The sequence below is a fragment of the Moschus berezovskii genome, chromosome 22 (assembly GCF_049115385.1).
Source record: "Moschus berezovskii isolate FMDL1 chromosome 22, NW_MosBer_1.0, whole genome shotgun sequence".
In the NCBI taxonomy this organism is placed as follows: domain Eukaryota; kingdom Metazoa; phylum Chordata; class Mammalia; order Artiodactyla; family Moschidae; genus Moschus; species Moschus berezovskii.
The window spans coordinates 61,997,088-62,015,145 of NC_142481.1; the positions used below are offsets into that span (position 1 = coordinate 61,997,088).

Genomic DNA, 18,058 nt, shown 5'->3' on the forward strand with positions numbered 1-18,058 from the left:
GGGACTGCATCTATGATGAGAAAGTCTTAAATATGAGCAGAAGAGCAGTGGAGGAGAAGTTGAAGATGCCCAGAGGGGTTGGATGAAGGGGGTGGCGGGGGCAGACTGAGGGTGAGCTGGTCAGTGATGTGAGTTGTCTGTACTTCCACACCCTCAGTGACAAGGGCAGTGACAGCACTTCCTTCGTCAAGCTGGCGTGAGACGAACGTGAAGTGTAAAGCACTTGAGTGGCGCCTGGCGTGTAGGGGCTGGTGAATACACATTTGCTGCTGCTGCTGCTGTTATTATTGCCATCACCACCATCCAGTGCCCAGGCACCTGAGTGCACGCTTCTTCTCTGAGGAGCACGAAGTTACCGGGTTGAAGCACAATCAGGGCTGGTTGAAAGTGAACACTTATGAAGGAGCCATTCTCCCCTTTCCTCTCTTCTCCCCCAAGGAGTCTTTTTCCTGTGAAGTAGGAAGCTGGATGGGAGGGAAAGGGGGTGTTTGAGGGCAGTGAGCAGGGAGCTGAATCTGCAGATATGAAAGGATCTCCCGGCAGAGTTTGAGGTGTAGCTGAGGTTGAAGGCACCAGACTCATGGCTACACCCGGCTCCTCCTCCATCTTCAGCAGCTTGGGTGTGGGATGGAGAGGCAGGCTTTTGTGCTCATCAAGCCATTCCAGTTCTCTTGCCTAGAAAATCCCATGGATGGAGGAGCCTGGTGGGCTGCAGTCCGTGCGGTCGCTAGGGGTCGGACACGACCGAGCAACTTCACTTTCACTTTTCACTTTCACACATTGGAGAAGGAAATGGCAACCCACTCCAGTGTTCTTGCCTGGAGAAGCCCGGGGACGGGGGAGCCTGGTGGGCTGCCGTCAGTGGGGTCGCACAGAGTTGGACACAACTGAAGTGACTTAGCAGCAGCAGCAGGCTTGGGAGGTCATGGGGGCAGCTGAGATCAAAAGAGAATGGTTAGCTTTAGAAAACAGTTTGGTGGTGCCCCCAAAATTAAACAAAGTTGCAATCAGGCCCCAGAAATTCTACTCTCAGGCCTATACCCAAGACAACTAAAAACAGGACTGTTTACAGCAGCATTATTCAGAATAGCCAAAAAAAAATTAGAAACAACCCAGCTGTCCATCAGCTGGTGAGTGGATAAACAATTATGGTGCATCCATATTAACAAGGAATGAAGTTCTAATACATGCTGCAAAATGGGTGAACCTTAAAAATGTTGTAAACGAAAGAAGCCAGTCACAAAAGACCACATATTGTATGCTTCCATTGGCATGACATATCCAGAATCAGAAGATACAATAGACTGAAAGTAAATTAGAGGTTTCCTGGCTCTGGGAAATGACAAAGGTTGGAGTGACTACTAATGGGTAATGGGTTTCTTTCTGGGATGATGAAAAGGCTCTAAAATTGTGGTGGTAGTTGTGCAACTGTAGATATACCAAGTGTCACTGAACTGTAAACTTTAAATGGATGAATTGTAAGATATGTGAGTTATATTTCAATAAAGCTTTCAAGAGAGAGAAAGTATAACCAAAGCAGTGGCTAGTGGAGAAAAGAAGTGAAACTTAGAGGGTGAGGGTAGACCTGAAGAAAACAGTGAGAGCTGAAGTACCTGTGAAGTTAGAGAATCAGTGAAGTAGAGAACTGCAGGCTGTCCTCCAAGAGCTGGGTGCGGGAGGCCTCACACTTGGTGATAATGACATCACTCCAGTCTTCTGGTCTCCAGGCTAATTGTCTTCCGTGTTTTCACATCTCCCTCTTATGCTGTGGTTTTAGATGTTCTCAATGAACCTCTCTCTCCTTGGGTTTTCCTGACCCTCTTGGCCCCCCGGTCCCATCTTCCCTTGGAAGATGGTTGTTAACATCTTCCATCAACAGCCCCCAGATCTGCTGGCTTCCTCAGGATCACCCCTCCCTCTCCTCCACGCCATGAGGCAAGGTCACTCTTTCCTGGTGTCAGTCCATTTGGGCTGCTGTGGACATGAGTTTGAGTGAACTCTGGGAGTTGGTGATGGACAGGGAGGCCTGGCGTGCTGTGATTCATGGGGTGCAAGGAGTCGGACACGACTGAGCGACTGAACTGAACAAAATAGCATAGACTAGGTGGCTTGTAAACAACAAATTGATTGCTTATGATTCTAGAGGTTGGAAGTCTGAGATCAGGGTGCCAGCATAATCAGGCGAGAGCCCTCTGCTAGGTCAAAGACTCCTTGTATATTCATATGTCAGAAAGGGGAGGAGTCTCTCAAGCCTCCTTTATGAGGGAATTAGTCCTATTCATCTGATGACCTAAGCACCTTGGAGGTGAGGTTTCAGCATATGAATCTGAGAGAACACTTTCAGACCATAGCACCAGGCAGAGGTCCAGCCCTGGCTGTAGCTGTTCCTCTCATGGTCCCTTTAAGGAAGATCTCAGATCTCTAGTCAAATCTTACCATGATACCAAAGTCAGACAAAAATACCACAAGAAAGAAAACTCCAGACCAGTATCACTCATGGATCAAGATGCAGCAGTCGTCAACAGAATACTAGAAGACTGAATCCTAGAACATATTAAAGCATTATGCACCATGATGAAATGGGATTTATTCCTGGAACGCAAGGGTGGTTCAATACCTGAAATCAATTGATCCACCACATGAGTCGTCCTCTGACAGGACTCCTCCTAAATAAGCCCACACACATCCTCACAGTCTCCTTCCTGCTTTGACTCTCGGGCCCCAGTGCTGGATTCGGGCCCCACAGCTTGGCAGCAGCCCCCAAGGTAACGGGGCTGGGCCTCTGGGGCCTCCAGCCCCTGACCTCCGTCTCTCACGCCCGATGCAGAGTACTCAGTGGCCATGCCCGAGTCGGCATTCCCGGGCCTCTTCCTGCTGGGGCTGTTCCTCTGGAGCCTCCTGGAGTACCTCATCCATCGCTTCCTGTTCCACATGAAGCCGCCCAGCGACTGCGCTTACCTCATCATGCTGCACTTCGCCATGCACGGCCAGCACCACAAGGTGAGTGGTGCAGTGCCCCCCCAGGCCACGCTGCTGATGCCCGCCCTCAGGAGCTCCCATCTCGGTGGCGGTTGGGTTGAGGGCAAGGAGAAGTCAAGGGCGTGTGACTGGGTCCAAGCCTGAACGGGCCATGGACAGAGTGAGCATGAGTGTCCAACGCTAATCCTCACAACAGCTCATTCACTTGCTCATTCAACAAACGCTCACTGAGTGCTCACTATGTGCCATGTTCTGTTCTGGACACCATCGATCAAAACAGGCAAGAATCACTGACCTTGTGGAGCTTCCCTCTGAAGCGGGTGCTGCCGTTCTCCCCATTCCACAGAGCGGCAGACTGAGGCTTGGGGAAATAAAGGAACTAAGCCATTCACCCAAGGTCACCCTAGGACGTCGTCCCCTGTGGACGCCAGTCTCTGCTGCCGGACATCCACCCACCCTGGGGCTCCTTCAGGGCAACTACACGAGGGTCCTGGCAGTCAGGACTGGAAGCCAGGTCCACCCAGAGGATGTCCCTGCCCCACGCTGTTCCCATCCTGCCGCAGAGTTTCCACCCTCCCCCTTGCCTGCCTTCCCCTTTGACCAGGGTCTGGGGTTCCGGCACAGAGCCCCGCAGATCCTGCTGTTGCTCCGGTCAGCGGGGAGGTGCCCGCGCCAGTGCAGTGTCCTGTCTCGGCCACCTGACTCCTCCGTCTCCTCTTTCAGTCCAGAGAGGGCCTCAGAATACTCGCAGAGTCTCTAAAGTGTTACCTCTGCCAGGCCCTTGGCTTGTGAAGCCTCAGGACCAAAGGCTAGGCTCTTTCGTGGTCTGGTTCAATGTGACAGCACCCCCTTGGAGCAAAGAAGGCCACCTGGGAGGGGAGACCTGCCTGTTAACAGCTCCAGGGTCACCCACCACATGTGCCTCCATCGCCCTCAGGCCTCGGGCTAGGTGCCCTGCGTGGTCCTCGGGGTGGGAGTGGGGGCCCCTCGCCACACCTAGTTCCAGAGCCAGAGCGGCCTCTTGAGCAGAGCGGAGCATCCCAGGCAAGCTGCTCCTGCCTGGGAGCATCTTGCCCACGCAACCCCACCCACATGTTCCTGGAGCTTTCCAGCTCCTGTCCTGGCTGACCGGGCCTGCAGGCTCTCCAGGGCTTCAGGCTCGGGGGCCCGCGCGCCCTCCTGGCCCTAAGGGCCGCTCCAGCCCCTCTCCCGAAGGAGCGTCTCGGGCCAGCGCACCAGGTGTGAGCGCAGGCGGGCCCCGGGCCGGGTCCTGACGCGGGCGTCTCTGTCCCCAGGCGCCCTTCGACAACTCCCGGCTGGTCTTCCCGCCCGCGCCGGCCTCCCTGATGATAGCCTTCTTCTACCTGCTGCTGCGGCTCGTCCTGTCCGCGGCCGTGGCGGGCACCGTGTTTGCAGGGAGCCTCCTGGGCTACGTCATCTACGACCTGACCCACTACTACCTGCACTTCGGCTCCCCTCACAAGGGCTCCTACCTGTACCACCTGAAGGCCCACCACGTCAAACACCACTTTGCACACCATCGGTCGGGTGAGGACCCACCATGCTGCCCCTTCCTCAGCTGCTCATTTCCTGTTTGACAGCCCCCTGCTGAGCTTCCAGCCGGGGCCAGCCTTGGTTCTGGGGGTTCACAGAAAGGCAAGCCAGGGACGCCCATCCTAGGCCCTGGAGCAGGGGGCTGTACGGTGACAGAAAAACCAGGAAACCAATAAATAGCAAAGATCATTCCAGAGCAGTGATAAGTGCCAGCAAGAAAAGAAAGCAAGGCGATGGTTGGGAAACCGTGTCAGTGGGAGGGGGTCCCACACTCGTTTAGAAAATGCAGTGTGAGTTACAGATGGGATTTTACATTTTCTAGGAGCCACATTAACAAGTAAAACTAAACCAATGAAGTTAATGTAAATAATACACTTTATCAGGCCAAATATAACCAAAATATTATCATTTCAGCATGTGATCAAACATTGTTGGGAATGCCTTGGGGGTCCAGTGGTCAGGACTCAGCAGTCTCACTGCTGTGGGCCAAGGTTCCATCCCTGGCTGGGGAACCAGGATCCCACAAGCCGTGCAGCGTGGCTAAAAAGATTTTTAATGAGAGATTTTACATTCTGTCCTTCTGTTAAGTCTTTGATATCTGGTGTATATCTTGTACTTTACAAGCTTATCTCCATTCAAGGGCTAAATCTCCATTGGAAATACTTCATCCATGTTTAGAATTTATAAAACTGACAGTCAAAAAAGTAGATTCACATACATGAATTGCTCCAAATGTGCCTATAGGTTTTCCAATAACTGAACCAAGTTTAGGTTTTTACACTGGAATGTAAGTTAATTATTAATAAAATTAGGAATTCAGTTCCTCCGTAGCCCGGGGCCACATTTCCAATGCTCAGGAGTCACATGGGTTAGTGGCTACCCTACTGGAAGGCAGAATGCTAGCTGAAGTGGTCTAGGAAGGCGTCACTACACAGACACCATTAGAGCTGAGACCTAAATTAGGAGAAGCCAGCGTCTGACGCCTCGAGAAAGAGCACCGCAGGAGCAACAGGTCCGAAGTCTTGAAGCAGCAATGAACTTGACATCTTCAGAGAGAAGGAGGCGATTGGACTGCAGGGGAGAGAGGCTCTCCCAGGAAGGCAGGCCAGATAAGAGCCTTGGGGTTCTTCCTACAGCACCCCTGACAGCCTAGGCACGCTGGTACCCTGCTCCTGACCTCTGCCAGGATGGCCCTGGGAGTTGGGAAGGTCGTTGGGGGTGATGTTAAAACTTGCCCACGTGCTCGCCCCGCCTGGGCTCCCTCCAAGCTAAGAGATCCCACTCCTTCCAGAGCGCCTCACCTTCTCCCCATTTATCTCCCACCCTAGGGTTCGGCATCAGCAGCAAACTCTGGGATCACTTTTTCCACACCCTCACTCCGGAGGAGCCCCACCTGAAGGCGCAGTGACATCGCCCCGCCCCACCCCGCCCTGCCATGGCCACTACCCCAGTCCACCCCGCCCAGATCCTGCAAGGAAGGTTTGCTTGGACAGCGTGGGCTTTGTCCAGCCCTTAGGCTTGGTGGAGGGTCCTGAGGAGACCCTGACCAAGGATGACCCTGAGCCTGCCCTCCTGACCTGGCGCAGGAGGGCCCTGTCTGCTGTGTGACCTAAGAGCCCTCGGGGACCAGCTCTTCCCTGGAGCACCCCAGCCTCTCCGCCAGCACCCACCCAGGGCCCCAGCCCCCAGGACTGCTCCAGGAGCCAGCTGGCGGGGACGTTCCTGAGGGGAGTGAAGGCAACTGACCCCTGGGCCCAGGCATGTGTCTTAGCACCTTGGGCTCCCTAGGAGCTGCCCCCTGCCGCCCTGGAGCTGCTACATGCACAGCGAAGAGGGGGTCTGCGGGGCCCACCCTCCCTTCCTGGAGAGGGTGTGGCAGTTCTGGACTGGAGAACACAGAGATGGATGAAGCGCTCTCATAAGAGAAAGCATGAAGCCTCTCGCAGCCCACAGCCAGTCCTGGGGCGATGCCTCTGTCCCTGCCAATGACCAGTGCCAGCTGTACCACCAGGTGCCTCGGGCAGAGACACCGCCAGCGTCCGCTTGCGGCTCTCGGCTGTCTGTGCCGGCGGGCCGGGGGTGGCTGTGGGTCAAGGCTGGAGGGAGCCCCCAGCCCTCTCTTTAGGAACCGGCTCTCCCGTCTCTCCAGGCCTCCATAGTCACAAAGCTTTTCCCCAAAGTAGAATAAAGAGACTTCTCTGTGTGCAGGAACCCTCTCCCGTCTCCAGGCATTCTCAGCCTCCCCTTGGCACAGGTGGGCCCCCACCCACCTCACTCAGGACCCTTCCAGCCGGTGCCTCCTCCAGCCCAGAAGGAGCCTTGACACAGTGCCTTATCTCCCAGCCACCCCACCTCAGCCCTGTGGGAGTGTTCTCACCCTTTCCTCCTCGTAACCAAAACCCTCGATGCCCATAGCGGGTCTTATTTATAAACTATATAAACACCCTTAGTTGGGCCCCGGACCAAGCTCAGATTGCCCTTTCTAATCCTACATGTCAAGCTTATGTAAAAAAAAAAAAAATTTTTTTTGGTCCTAGTTTTGTTCCCTTCTTACCCACAAACCATTACTACTTGAAACTCGATGTGTATAAAGGTTAAAGGGAAGCAGTTGGACCGATTCTGTGATTTGTACTGTTTACTGCGGAGTTATTTAAAGATTTTGGAATAAATATACAAACTACCATTGTGAAATAAAGGTGTAAATAAATTGTATATTTTGAAAAATAAAAACATTGGAAAAGAAACCACCAAAGATGAGGTGCAACTTATTGATGGCAACTCACAGACTTGGTCAAGGCCAGCGGGGTGCAGAAGGGTGGGGTGGGGGCGGCCAAGTCCTGCAGGAAGGAGTATTGACTTGGTCACTGACCAGCTTGTGCAGATTTGCTGGGGTATAGTGATGATAAAAAGCAGACCAACCCTTATCCTCTTACTGGGTTTCGTTACTGTTTTCCAAGTCCTCATCATTCAGGGTCTAATTCAGTAGTCTGGCAGAGGTGGGCTCTGGATTTGCCTGCCCAAGCATGCAGAGGCAAAAATGAAAGCAGAGGCAAGCTGATGCTGGCAAGACTCTGGCCCATGGAGGGACACCCGCTCCCTCTGCCACTCCCTGCTCAAGCAGCTCCCAGCCTGAAGGTTAGGGCCACCTGACTGAGCCACTCATCCCTCAAGCTGCTGGACCTGGGCAGTCCAAGCAGCAGAAATCCGACCTCCATTCCCCGGAACGTGCTGGAAATCCAACCACCGGGCATCACTTCCCAGGGAAAGGAGAAGAGCAACTAGTTGTAAATACGGGGGTTCACTGGAGGCAGGTCTAAGATGAGCATGTTTGAGCAAAAAGTTAATTGGAGGAAAAAACCAAAAACCTTCTTTAAAGAGATTGAAACAGAACTAGGAAGAAGTGCCAAAATATATGTGAGTCTACAGGGCATGGCTATGAGAAGACTGGGGAGGGGAGCCAGTCCGTTAATGAAAGGCCCACTCGGTGATATTAGACTGAGTCTCCCAGAGGTCCCTGCTGTAACTTTCCAGCGGGTCAGGAACTTCCCCAAGGCCTTGGGAAGAAAGAGAATGAGCCCCACCCTACAGAGGAAACTAACACAACAAGTGTCCTTAACCTTAAGTCAGTCGGCACTCAGAGTGTTGTCCACCACTCAGTGGTCATCTGCGAGAGTCAGAAAATTTCATCTTCAAATGCAAGAGGCCTAAGGAGGAGTCAAAGACTCCATGCTAAAGCCAGCAGGGGACATCATCAAGATGCCAGCACATCTAGGGTGATGGAAAAGCCTGAAACTTGAGCATGTGATTTTTTTCTCTGCCTTTGAACTTTGTACTATTTCTGATTATACCCAGCACTGAGCCCAACTTGTAACAGGCCCCAGTAAATGTTGGTCTCATCTCTGTCGCTTCCCTGGTGGCCTAGACAGTAAAGAACCCGCCTGCAACGCAGGAGACCCAGGTTTGATCCTTGGGTTGGGAAGATCTCCTAGAGAAAGGCATGGCTGTCCACTCCAGTATTCTTGCCTGGAGAATTCCAGGGGCAGAAGAGCCTTGTAGGCTGTAGTCCATGGATTCCCAAAGAGTCAGACATGACTGAGCGATTCCCTTATTTTGTCTCTGTTGGATCTCAAGCCAGGTACATTGTTGGGCTTTGGTTTTCCCCTGTCCCCTGGCCTCTGCTGCCCCCTGATGACAGCACGACGCTCTGCGCCCTTGTGACTGGGAATCGGTGATTGTAAATTTCATCTCTTTTCCACCTTACCTGTTCTCTTATTATTTTATCTTATCTACTATTTTTGAGAAAAAGCTGAAACTATATATATGAACTTTCCAGTTCTAACTCTATACAAAGATATGATGGCTGCAAAAAATCGATAGAGATTTCTTTACAGAGAAGTAATAAAGGATGCTACGGGATGAATGTGAAATTTGGAAAATGCCAAGACTCTCATCTGCTCTCCGTCTGAAACACCTTATCATCTTATATTCAGGGGAAAGGAGTGATAAGAAAAAGAAGAAAAATATCATTTTGATGAAAGCATGAAGGTGGGAGCCTGTCTTCATTAAGGTTCCCTAAAAAGCAAATCTTAAAACAAGAATATGGATGCAGGTGGTTTATTTAGGAGGCAACTGAAGAAATAAGGAGTTACAGATGTGGAAGGATTAGAACGTGGGGGAGAATTACTAGTGGTGGAAGCTGGCATCCTTGCCTTATCCCTAATCTTGGAAGAAAAGCATTCAGTTTTGCAGCATTGAGTATGATGTTAGCTGTGAGTGTAATAATACATGGCCTTAGTTATACTGAGATAATTTCCTCCTATCCCTAATTTGTTGACAGTTCTTATCATTAAAGAGTGTTGAATTTTGTGAAATGCTTTTTCTGCACCTATTGAGATGATCATATGATTTTATCCTTTATTCTGTTAATGTGGTCTGTCACATTAACTGATTTTCATATGTTACCATTCTTGCATCCCAGAAATAAATCCCACTTGCTCATGGTGTATGATCCTTTTAATGTGCTGTTGGATTTGATTTGTTAATATTTTGTTGTGCATTGTTGTATCTATATTCATCAGGGATACTGGCCTGTAATTTTCTTATGTCTTTGTCTGGTTTTGGTGTCAGGGTAATGCTGAGTTTATAAAATGTGCTTCAAAGTGTTCTTTCTTCTTCAGTATTTTGCTAGAGTTTAAGTAGGATTAGTGTTAATTCATTTTTAAATGTTTGGTAGAATTCACTTGTGAAGCCATTTGGCCCTGGGCTTTTCTTTGTTGGGAGGTTTTTAATTATTGATTCAATCTCCATGATTAATTGGTGGTGGTGGTTTAGTTGCTAAGTTGTGCCCGACTCTTGCAACCCCATGGACTATAGCTCACCAGACTCCTCAGTCCATGGGATTCTTCAGGCAAGAGTACTGGAGTGGGCTGCCATTTCCTTCTACAGGGAATCTTCCTGACCCAGGGATCCAACTCAGGTCTCCTGCATTTCTGGCAGATTCTTTACCGACTGAGCCACCAGGTTCAGACTTTCTATTTCTTCATTATTTAGTCCTAGGAGGCTGTATGTTTCTAGGGATTTATCTGTCTCTTCTAGGTTACACAGTTGGTTGGCATATAATTGATTGTTCATCAGAGTCTCTCTGTGTCTTTCTTTTTGGCTGTGCTGTGGGATTTTAGTTTGATACCCAGGGATCAAACCCATACCCATGGCAGTGAAAACTAGACAACCAGGGAGTTTCTCATTACAGTCTCTTTTGATTATTTTTTATTTCTGTGACATCAGTTGTAATGTCTTTTATTGATGATTGTTTTTATTTAAATTTTCTCTTTTTTCCCCTTAATGTAGCTAAGAGTTTATCTTTAAAAAATAAGCTCCATTTCATGTTTTTTCTATTATTTTTCTATTTCATTTATTTCTACTCTTTGTTATTTCCTTCTTCTGCTAGCCTTGGGCTTAGTTTGTTCTTATTTTTCTGGTTGTTTGAGATCTTTCTCCTTTTCTTAGTTAACTCATGGCTGCACTGGGTCTTCCTTGCTGCGTGTGGGCTTTCTCTAGTGGTGAGAAAGTGAGTGACAGTCTCTCAGCTGTGTCTGACTCTTTGTGACCTCGTGGACTAGACAGTCCTTGGGATTCTCCAGGCCAGAACACTGGAGTGGGTAGCCTTTCCCTTCTCCAGCGGATCTTCCCAACCCAGGAATTGACAGGGGCCTTCTGCACTGCAGGCGGGCTTTTTACCAGCTGAGCCCGAGGGAAGCCCAGTGTGGTGAACAGGGCTACTCCCTGTGGTTTTCACAGCATGCCAGGCCTCCCTGTCCATCACCAACTCCCGGAGTTCACTCAAACTCATGTCCATCGAGCTGGTGATGCCATCCAGCCATCTCATTCTGTGTCGTCCCCGTCTCCTCCCGCCCCCAATCCCTCCCAGCATCAGAGTCTATTCCAGTGAGTCAGCTCGTCGCATGAGGTGGCCAAAGTATTGGAGTTTCAGTTTTAGCATCAGTCCTTCCAATGAACACCCAGGATTGATCTCCTTTAGAATGGACTGGTTGGATCTCCTTGCAGTCCAAGGGACTCTCAAGAGTCTTCTCCAGCACCACAGTTCAAAAGCATCAATTCTTTGGCGCTCAGCTTTCTTCACAGTCCAACTCTCACATCCATACATGACCACGGGAAAAACCATAGCCTTGACTAGACGGACCTTGGTTGGCAAAGTAATGTCTCTGCTTTTTAATATGCTATCTAGGTTGGTCATAACTTTCCTTCCAAGGAGTAAGCGTCTTTTAATTTCATGGCTGCAATCAGCATCCACAGTGATTTTGGAGCCCAAAAAAACAAAGTCTGACACTGCTTCCCCATCTATTTCCCATGGTATGATTTCAGTCCTCTTCAATTTGTTAAGACTTCTTGTGACCTAACTTGTGATGTATCCAGAGCAGAGCTCCCTCTGGCTGCAGAGCTGCTTGCTCCAGACCTCTTCATGGAGTCTGGCTGATAGTCCACGGAGACCAGCTGTCCCTGCTTAGCTAATTTCCCCCCACTGCCCCTCCTACTCTCCATCCTGAGAGGCTTCCTTCAGTAAATCACATGTACCCGATTCTTTTCCTCAGATTTCTAGGGAGCCCGACCTAAGAAGAAAACGGACAATGCAGTAGCTGAAGAACAGTAGCAAGAGAATGTAAATGAATAAACACCCCAGACGCCCTCCGCCCAGGCCCTCCCTACGCAGAAAGTCTTCTTTTAAAATCCAATTCTATCCTTTCGGAGGGAACAGTCTGATGAGTTAATGAGTGACACTGCTCAGACTTCCTAGCTAAGGACCCAGCTAACTTTAATAAAACATGGCTCACACCGAAACAGAAGTCTCTGCGGCGGCCTTAGAGGAGGAAGTTGGCTTCCACCGCACCCACCCCCGGCCACACCTCTCCGGAGCTTGTGTGTCTCTTCCTTGGCCCTCTCCCCCGAGAAACAGACACGAGAACCTTCTCTCTAGTTCTGTTTTTTCTGCTCATCGAATCCTTCCCATACTGGGTGCTCGCTATACTGGTTTCTGGGGCTTTATTCTTTTCTGAGTCCCCAGCCCCAAGCAGAGGACGTCGCACCAGGAGTGCTCAATAAAGTTACGGAGAAATTTTGGTAAGGTGGGGGAGAGGTGGACAGGGCGGGGGGAGAAGACCAAGAGGGAGCGAGGGGCCTTCTGCCTGGACCACCTGGAAAGAGCTGTAGGGAACCGAGGCTCCTGCGCCTGGGGGCGGCGGCAAGGTCCCTGTCACAGCTCCGAGGAGGCGCGTCAGACTCCCCGCCCGACGGCTGACGGGCCCGCGGGGAGGGCAGGGTGCGGGGCCGGCGAGCACAAGGCCGCCGCACTCCCGAGGGGCAGGCCCGCACCCCGCCGCTGGCGTCTGTCCCGGGCCCGCCGGCCGGCGGGACACAGGGCGCGCGAGGCTGCAGGGCGCAGCCGGGATCCTGGGCGGTGAGGGGAGAGCCACAGGCCCGCTTCCCGGAACTCAGGGCCGGGTTGCTTTCTTTTGCTCGGCCCCGAGGGCGCGGCCTCCCTCTCCCGCCGCTTCCTGCTGAAGGAGGCACGGTGTAGGGGAGGGGACACGGGGTCGCCGTGGAGGGGCCTCCGGAAGCCGGCCCACTGCCCTCCCCAGCCCAGCCCCGCTGCGGGCAGCCAGTGCGGAAACTGCCGGGAGCTGATCCCACGTCTTGATGGTTAGTGTTTCCAGAGCCCATTTTAGGCACAAGAGGAATAACTCTGTGTTAAAAGTCTCCTCAGAAAAGGTTGCCTGATGCCAGTTTTTGGAAGAAGGGGGAAATGGCATCAGAATTTTTCATGGATTTATGTTGTTCAGTTCAGTTCAGTCGCTCAGTCGTGTCCGACTCTCTGCGACCCCATGAATCACAGCACGCCAGGCCTCCCTGTCCATCACCAACTCCCGGAGTTCACTCAAACTCATGTCCATTGAGTCGGTGATGCCATCCAGCCATCTCATTACATTTTAAGATTTTTCACTTTTAAAATTAGTGACTTTTACCCTTCATTGTTTTCCTGCAAGGAACCTATGAACATATCCTTATTAGGGATGTTAGCAGTTTTACATATTATAAATAGCACCTCACTGCACATCCTTAGCATCCATGTGTCTATACACATAGAAGCTTCTTTACAGCACAAATTCCTAGAAATTCACACTGTTGAGTAAAAGTGTATTTATATTCCCTTTCATCTTTTTGATATCTTTATCCTATACTCAATAATCCCTAAACAATTTTAGTTATTATAATTTTAGTATCTGATAGATGGATCCCTATTTTATTACAAAAATCCTGACTATTCCTACAATGAACTTTGAGGATTGTTTCAATACCAAAATGTACCATTGAGAGTTTTACTGGAACTGCATTACATTAGATTTATATTTGAAAAGGATTGCCGTGTTTGTAATTTTTAATCTCCCCAGCCAAAATAAATAATAGTTCTCTCCATTTCTTGAGGATTTGTTTTCTGTGGTTTTCTTCATACCACGTCATCACTTTTCCTATGAAATGTATTCTTTTAAGTCGTTGCTTTGATGCGTTGGGTATTTTCCCCATTATCTTTTGACTAGTTATTGCTGAGATATGGCTTTTTTGAATAAGATAACTGGAGTTTGGAGCTATGAAGCTGAAATCCTCAAGTTTCCCTGTGCAACACTTTCACATCTGCTTCTGTCTCCAGTGGACCAGAGAAGGCATAAAGTTCACTGCCCCCTGGAGTCCCAAAAAAATGGCCTTGACTCTGCTTAGCAACTAGGAATATCTGGGTAGCCTGAGACCCCTTGAGTCTTTTTTAGGCCTGCCCTAACAGCTGTATATTAAAAAGCAGAGACACTACTTTGCCAACAAAGGTCCATCTAGTCAAGGCTATGGTTTTTCCAGTGGTGAGTTATGGATGTGAGAGTTGGACTGTGAAGAAAGCTGAGCGCCAAAGAATTGATGCTTTTGAACTGTGGTGTTGGAGAAGACTCTTGAGAGTCCCTTGTACCGCAAGGAGATCCAACCAGTCCATTCTAAAGGAGATCAATCCTGGGTGTTCATTGGAAGGACTGATGCTAAAGCTGAAACTCCAATACTTTGGCCACCTCATGCGACGAGTTGACTCACTGGAAAAGACTCTGATGCTGGGAAGGATTGGGGGTGGGAGGAGATGGGGATGACAGAGAATGAGATGGCTAGATGGCATCACCAGCTCGATGGACATGAGTTTGAGTGAACTCCGGGAGTTGGTGATGGACAAGGAGGCCTGGTGTGCTGTGATTCATGGGGTCGCAAAGAATCGGTCACGACTGAGCGACTGAACTGAACTGAACACCTGTTATTTCTCTTCCTAGATCAATATAATGCAAAGACAATAACAACAAAAGTATGAATTAGTTGCTTATTTGGTTTCACTTCTACTAATTTTTTGCTCACTTAAGCCAGATTTGGTTCCAGGCCAACTACTTTCTCCAAACTAGTACTACTGCTCCTACCTGTTTCATTGAACTGTTGAAATTAACTTTGTTTAAAACTGCTTTGGAAACTGTTTCCGTGGCCCTGTACTTATTTAAATGCAACCTTCTCCCTAACTTAGCATCTTCATCTATAAAATTAAGATAACCACTGTGACCTCCTGATTTCAAATCACTTAGCCTGTAGCAGGTGAATAGAACGATTCATGATCCTCACTGTTAGCATCATTCATTACTGAACCCAGTTGCTTTTGGTTGCATATACAGCACATATGATTCAAACTGGCTTAAGCAATAGAGAAAGTTATTGGTTCTTGAAGCCTGTAGTTGAGTAATGGGGTAGACCTCAGGATCAGTTCGAACCAGCTCAATGTTGTCATCAAGGACTTGGGTTCTTTTCTTTCCATTCTGCCATCTGAAGGTTAGCTTCATTCCACAGCTTTAGAATTAAGGTTCTATTCATATTCTGAGAAAGACTGAGAGTTAGGAGCTGGCTTCCTGGGCCGTCTTAGAGGAGCCAGGAAGTTCCCCAGCAAACATTCCGCTCAAAGTAGCCCAGATGCCTAGTTTAGAACCAATCACTGTGACACTGTGATACGCTATGAGAAATTGTCTGATGCCTTAGATCAGGGTTTCTCAACCCCTGCACTGTTGACATTTGGGGTTGGATAGCTCCTTGTTGGGAGGAGGGTCAGTCCTATGCATTGTAGCATCCTGACCTCTGTCTGCTAGGTGTCAGTAACACCCCGCTCTGCAGTTGTGGCAACAAAACTGTCTCCAGATATTGCCAAAAGTCCCAGTGGTGGTGGTGCAAAATCACCTTTAGTTTAGAACCTCTGGCGTGGAGACATCAAGCCTCACCCTTAGAACCAGGGATAGGGCCAGATCCCCACAAACGGATTGCTGACTGAAGGAGGAACAGATTGTTACAGAAAATAGGAAGGTAGTCCAAGTGGCGCTAGTGGTAAGGAATCAGCCTGCCAACGCAGAAGAGGCAAGAGACGCAGGTTCCACCCCTGTGTTGGGAAGATCCCCTGGAGTAGGAGATGGCAACCCACTCCAGTACTCTGGCCTGGAAAATCCCATGGACAGAGAAGCCTGGTGAGCTACAGTCCATGGGGCCTCAGAGTAGGACACAACTGAGCACACACACACAGAGCCCCTTGCTGCTGCTAAGTCACTTCAGTCGTGTCCGACTCTGTGTGACCCCATAGACGGCAGCCCACCAGGCTCCCCCATCCCTGGGATTCTCCAGGCAAGAACACTGGAGTGGGTTGCCATTTCCTTCTCCAATGTGAAAGTGAAAAGTGAAAGTGAAGTCGCTCAGTCATGTCCGACCCTTAGCGACCCCACGGACTGCAGCCTACTAGGCTCCTCCATCCATGCGATTTTCTAGGCAAGAGTACTGGAGTGGCTTGCCATTGCCTTCTCCATGGGTCTTCAGAGTAGGACACAACTGAGCACACACACACAGACCCCCTTAGGAGCAGAGAAATGGATACTGTGTAGGCAACACAAATGTCTACTGCAACTCTTCTGAGCCTGGAAAGTTTCTTAGTCTTTATGCAAATGCCTCTGAGGGACCAGCACTTATAACAAGAAGTCTTACTGATGCATCAGCCAGTGGAGAGGCTGAAGCAGATTTACAGAGTGCTAAAAACACACTAGAGAGGGATGTAGGTGTGGACCACGGAGGCAGGCATGCTCAAGCATTGGAGAAAGAGACAGAAAGAAAAGTTTGAGATTAATAGAAGCCGGCTTCTATTACAGTCCTGAATATCCTCTGCTGGCTGTGGCCAAGGTTGTAAACGGAGGCTTCAAAGGCAATCTTCAGTTGGCAAACAAACTTTATTTGACCAACACAGTGTCGGACTGCATAGTTTTTAAAACATTTTTTGACTTGGTTGTGGGATTTTAAATTGAAAGATTAAATATAAAAATCCAGATTTCTGACTGCTCTTTAAAAACTAGAAGATCTTCTATCATTGGGCCCTTTATCCTTGAAGAGCAGCAGTTGTTGACTTTACTAGGTCAACAACTTCTTTAGACAGGATCTGAACATTTCAACCCACTGTCCTATAATCACCCCTATACTTTGGCAGGATAAGGTTGTTAGAATAGGATGACCTGCTTTAACAAATTGACCCCAAAGTGTAATGATTCAAATGCAATAGCAGTTTATTCCTTGCTCACTTAGCAGTCCATGGCAGTCATTCCAGGTTTCTGAGCAGCTCTCCTCCAAGCGGGATACAGGGTTCTACATTCTTGGGCTCCACCACACTCAGGGCTGCATCCTCCTATACAACCAGCTGACAGTGTGTGGAGGAGACAAACCTGACTCAAACCCAAAGTAACACTTTATTGCTCATACCCCTTCTGTGAGAAATAGTCATATGGCTCCATCAAGCTGCTGGGAAGTCTGGGAGATGTTGTCCTAGCTGAGCCAATTTGTTGTTTATTCATTAAGTTATATAGATTCTTTGTGACCCTGTGGACTGTAGCGTGCCAGGCTCCTCCATCCATGGGATTTTCCAGGCAAGAATATTGGAGTGGTTGCCATTTCCTCCTCCAGGGGATCTTCCTGACCCAGGGATCGAACCCATGGCTCCTGCCACATCTCCTGCATTGCAGGTAGATTCTTTACCACTGAACCACTGGGGAAGCCCCTGGCAAAGCCAGTAATTCCCAGCTAAAACTGGAAGGTTTTGGTGGATGCAAGCCATCTCTACCTTACATGAAAACAATAGGAAGACCTCTTCAGCCATTTAAATCACAAACACCCTTGATGTTCCCTTATCCCAGTAGTAAATATAAAGGACATTCCCGAAACTTAAACAGATTCCATCAGTTTCTTCCAGGTATGGATCAGTTGAAGCAGATCATCTCCTTAGGCCAACTTATCTACAACCAGTGTGAGGAGATGAAATACTGCCGGAAACAGTGCCGACGTCTAGGGGACCGCGTCCAGGGTCTGCTGCAGCCTCTGCAAATGCTCCAGGACCAAGGAGAGAGGAACCTGCCCTCCCAGATAACCGCCGCGCTGAGCCGTTTCCAGGCTGCCCTAGAGGAAGCTAAGGAGCAGATAGACAAGTTCAGCAATAAGTCCAATATCCAGAAGTTTCTAACAGCAGGGCATGACAGCATAATCTTTGGTGGGGTGAACCAGAGGCTGAGCGATGTCTGGGAGGAGCTTTCTCTGCTGCTCCAGGTGGATCGATGGAGGCATACTTCAAGCCTCAGCCCAGGAGCGTCCTGGCAACAGGAAGATCAACAGGATGCAGAGGAAGACAGGAAAGCTATCCAAGGACTGAGTGGTGAGGATTTTTTTCAGGTGGGGGGATGCACATGCAGCTATATTAGTCTCATTTTGGTTTACTGTAAAATCAGGAAGGTTGAAGAGGTTTTGGCAGGCGTCTGTTGACGAGACTCAGAACTCCAGACGTCTGAGTGGAGAGGGGTGCCCGCCATGAGGCTACAGCCAGAGTGGATGTATGGCGTGACTACATGGGAGAGAAGACTTGGGGCCAATAACC

General features: G+C 49.5%; 2 protein-coding genes across 5 annotated transcripts in view; both read left to right on the forward strand.

Moving 5' to 3' along the window:
* Positions 1-7,272, forward strand: part of FA2H (fatty acid 2-hydroxylase) — a 56,518-nt gene extending 49,246 nt beyond the window's left edge. The window contains exons 5-7 of the mRNA XM_055413137.2: positions 2,828-3,000; positions 4,275-4,527; positions 5,862-7,272. Of these exons, the coding sequence (XP_055269112.1) occupies positions 2,828-3,000; positions 4,275-4,527; positions 5,862-5,941 (506 nt within the window). The 3' untranslated portion in view covers positions 5,942-7,272. The remainder of the gene's footprint in view (positions 1-2,827; positions 3,001-4,274; positions 4,528-5,861) is intronic.
* Positions 7,273-11,981: 4,709 nt separating this feature from the next.
* Positions 11,982-18,058, forward strand: part of MLKL (mixed lineage kinase domain like pseudokinase) — a 28,016-nt gene continuing 21,939 nt past the window's right edge. For all 4 annotated transcript variants that reach the window (XM_055413139.2, XM_055413141.2, XM_055413140.2 and 1 more), the window contains exons 1-2: positions 11,982-12,168; positions 17,374-17,839. In XM_055413139.2, the coding sequence (XP_055269114.1) occupies positions 17,386-17,839 (454 nt within the window). In that variant the 5' untranslated portion in view covers positions 11,982-12,168; positions 17,374-17,385. The remainder of the gene's footprint in view (positions 12,169-17,373; positions 17,840-18,058) is intronic.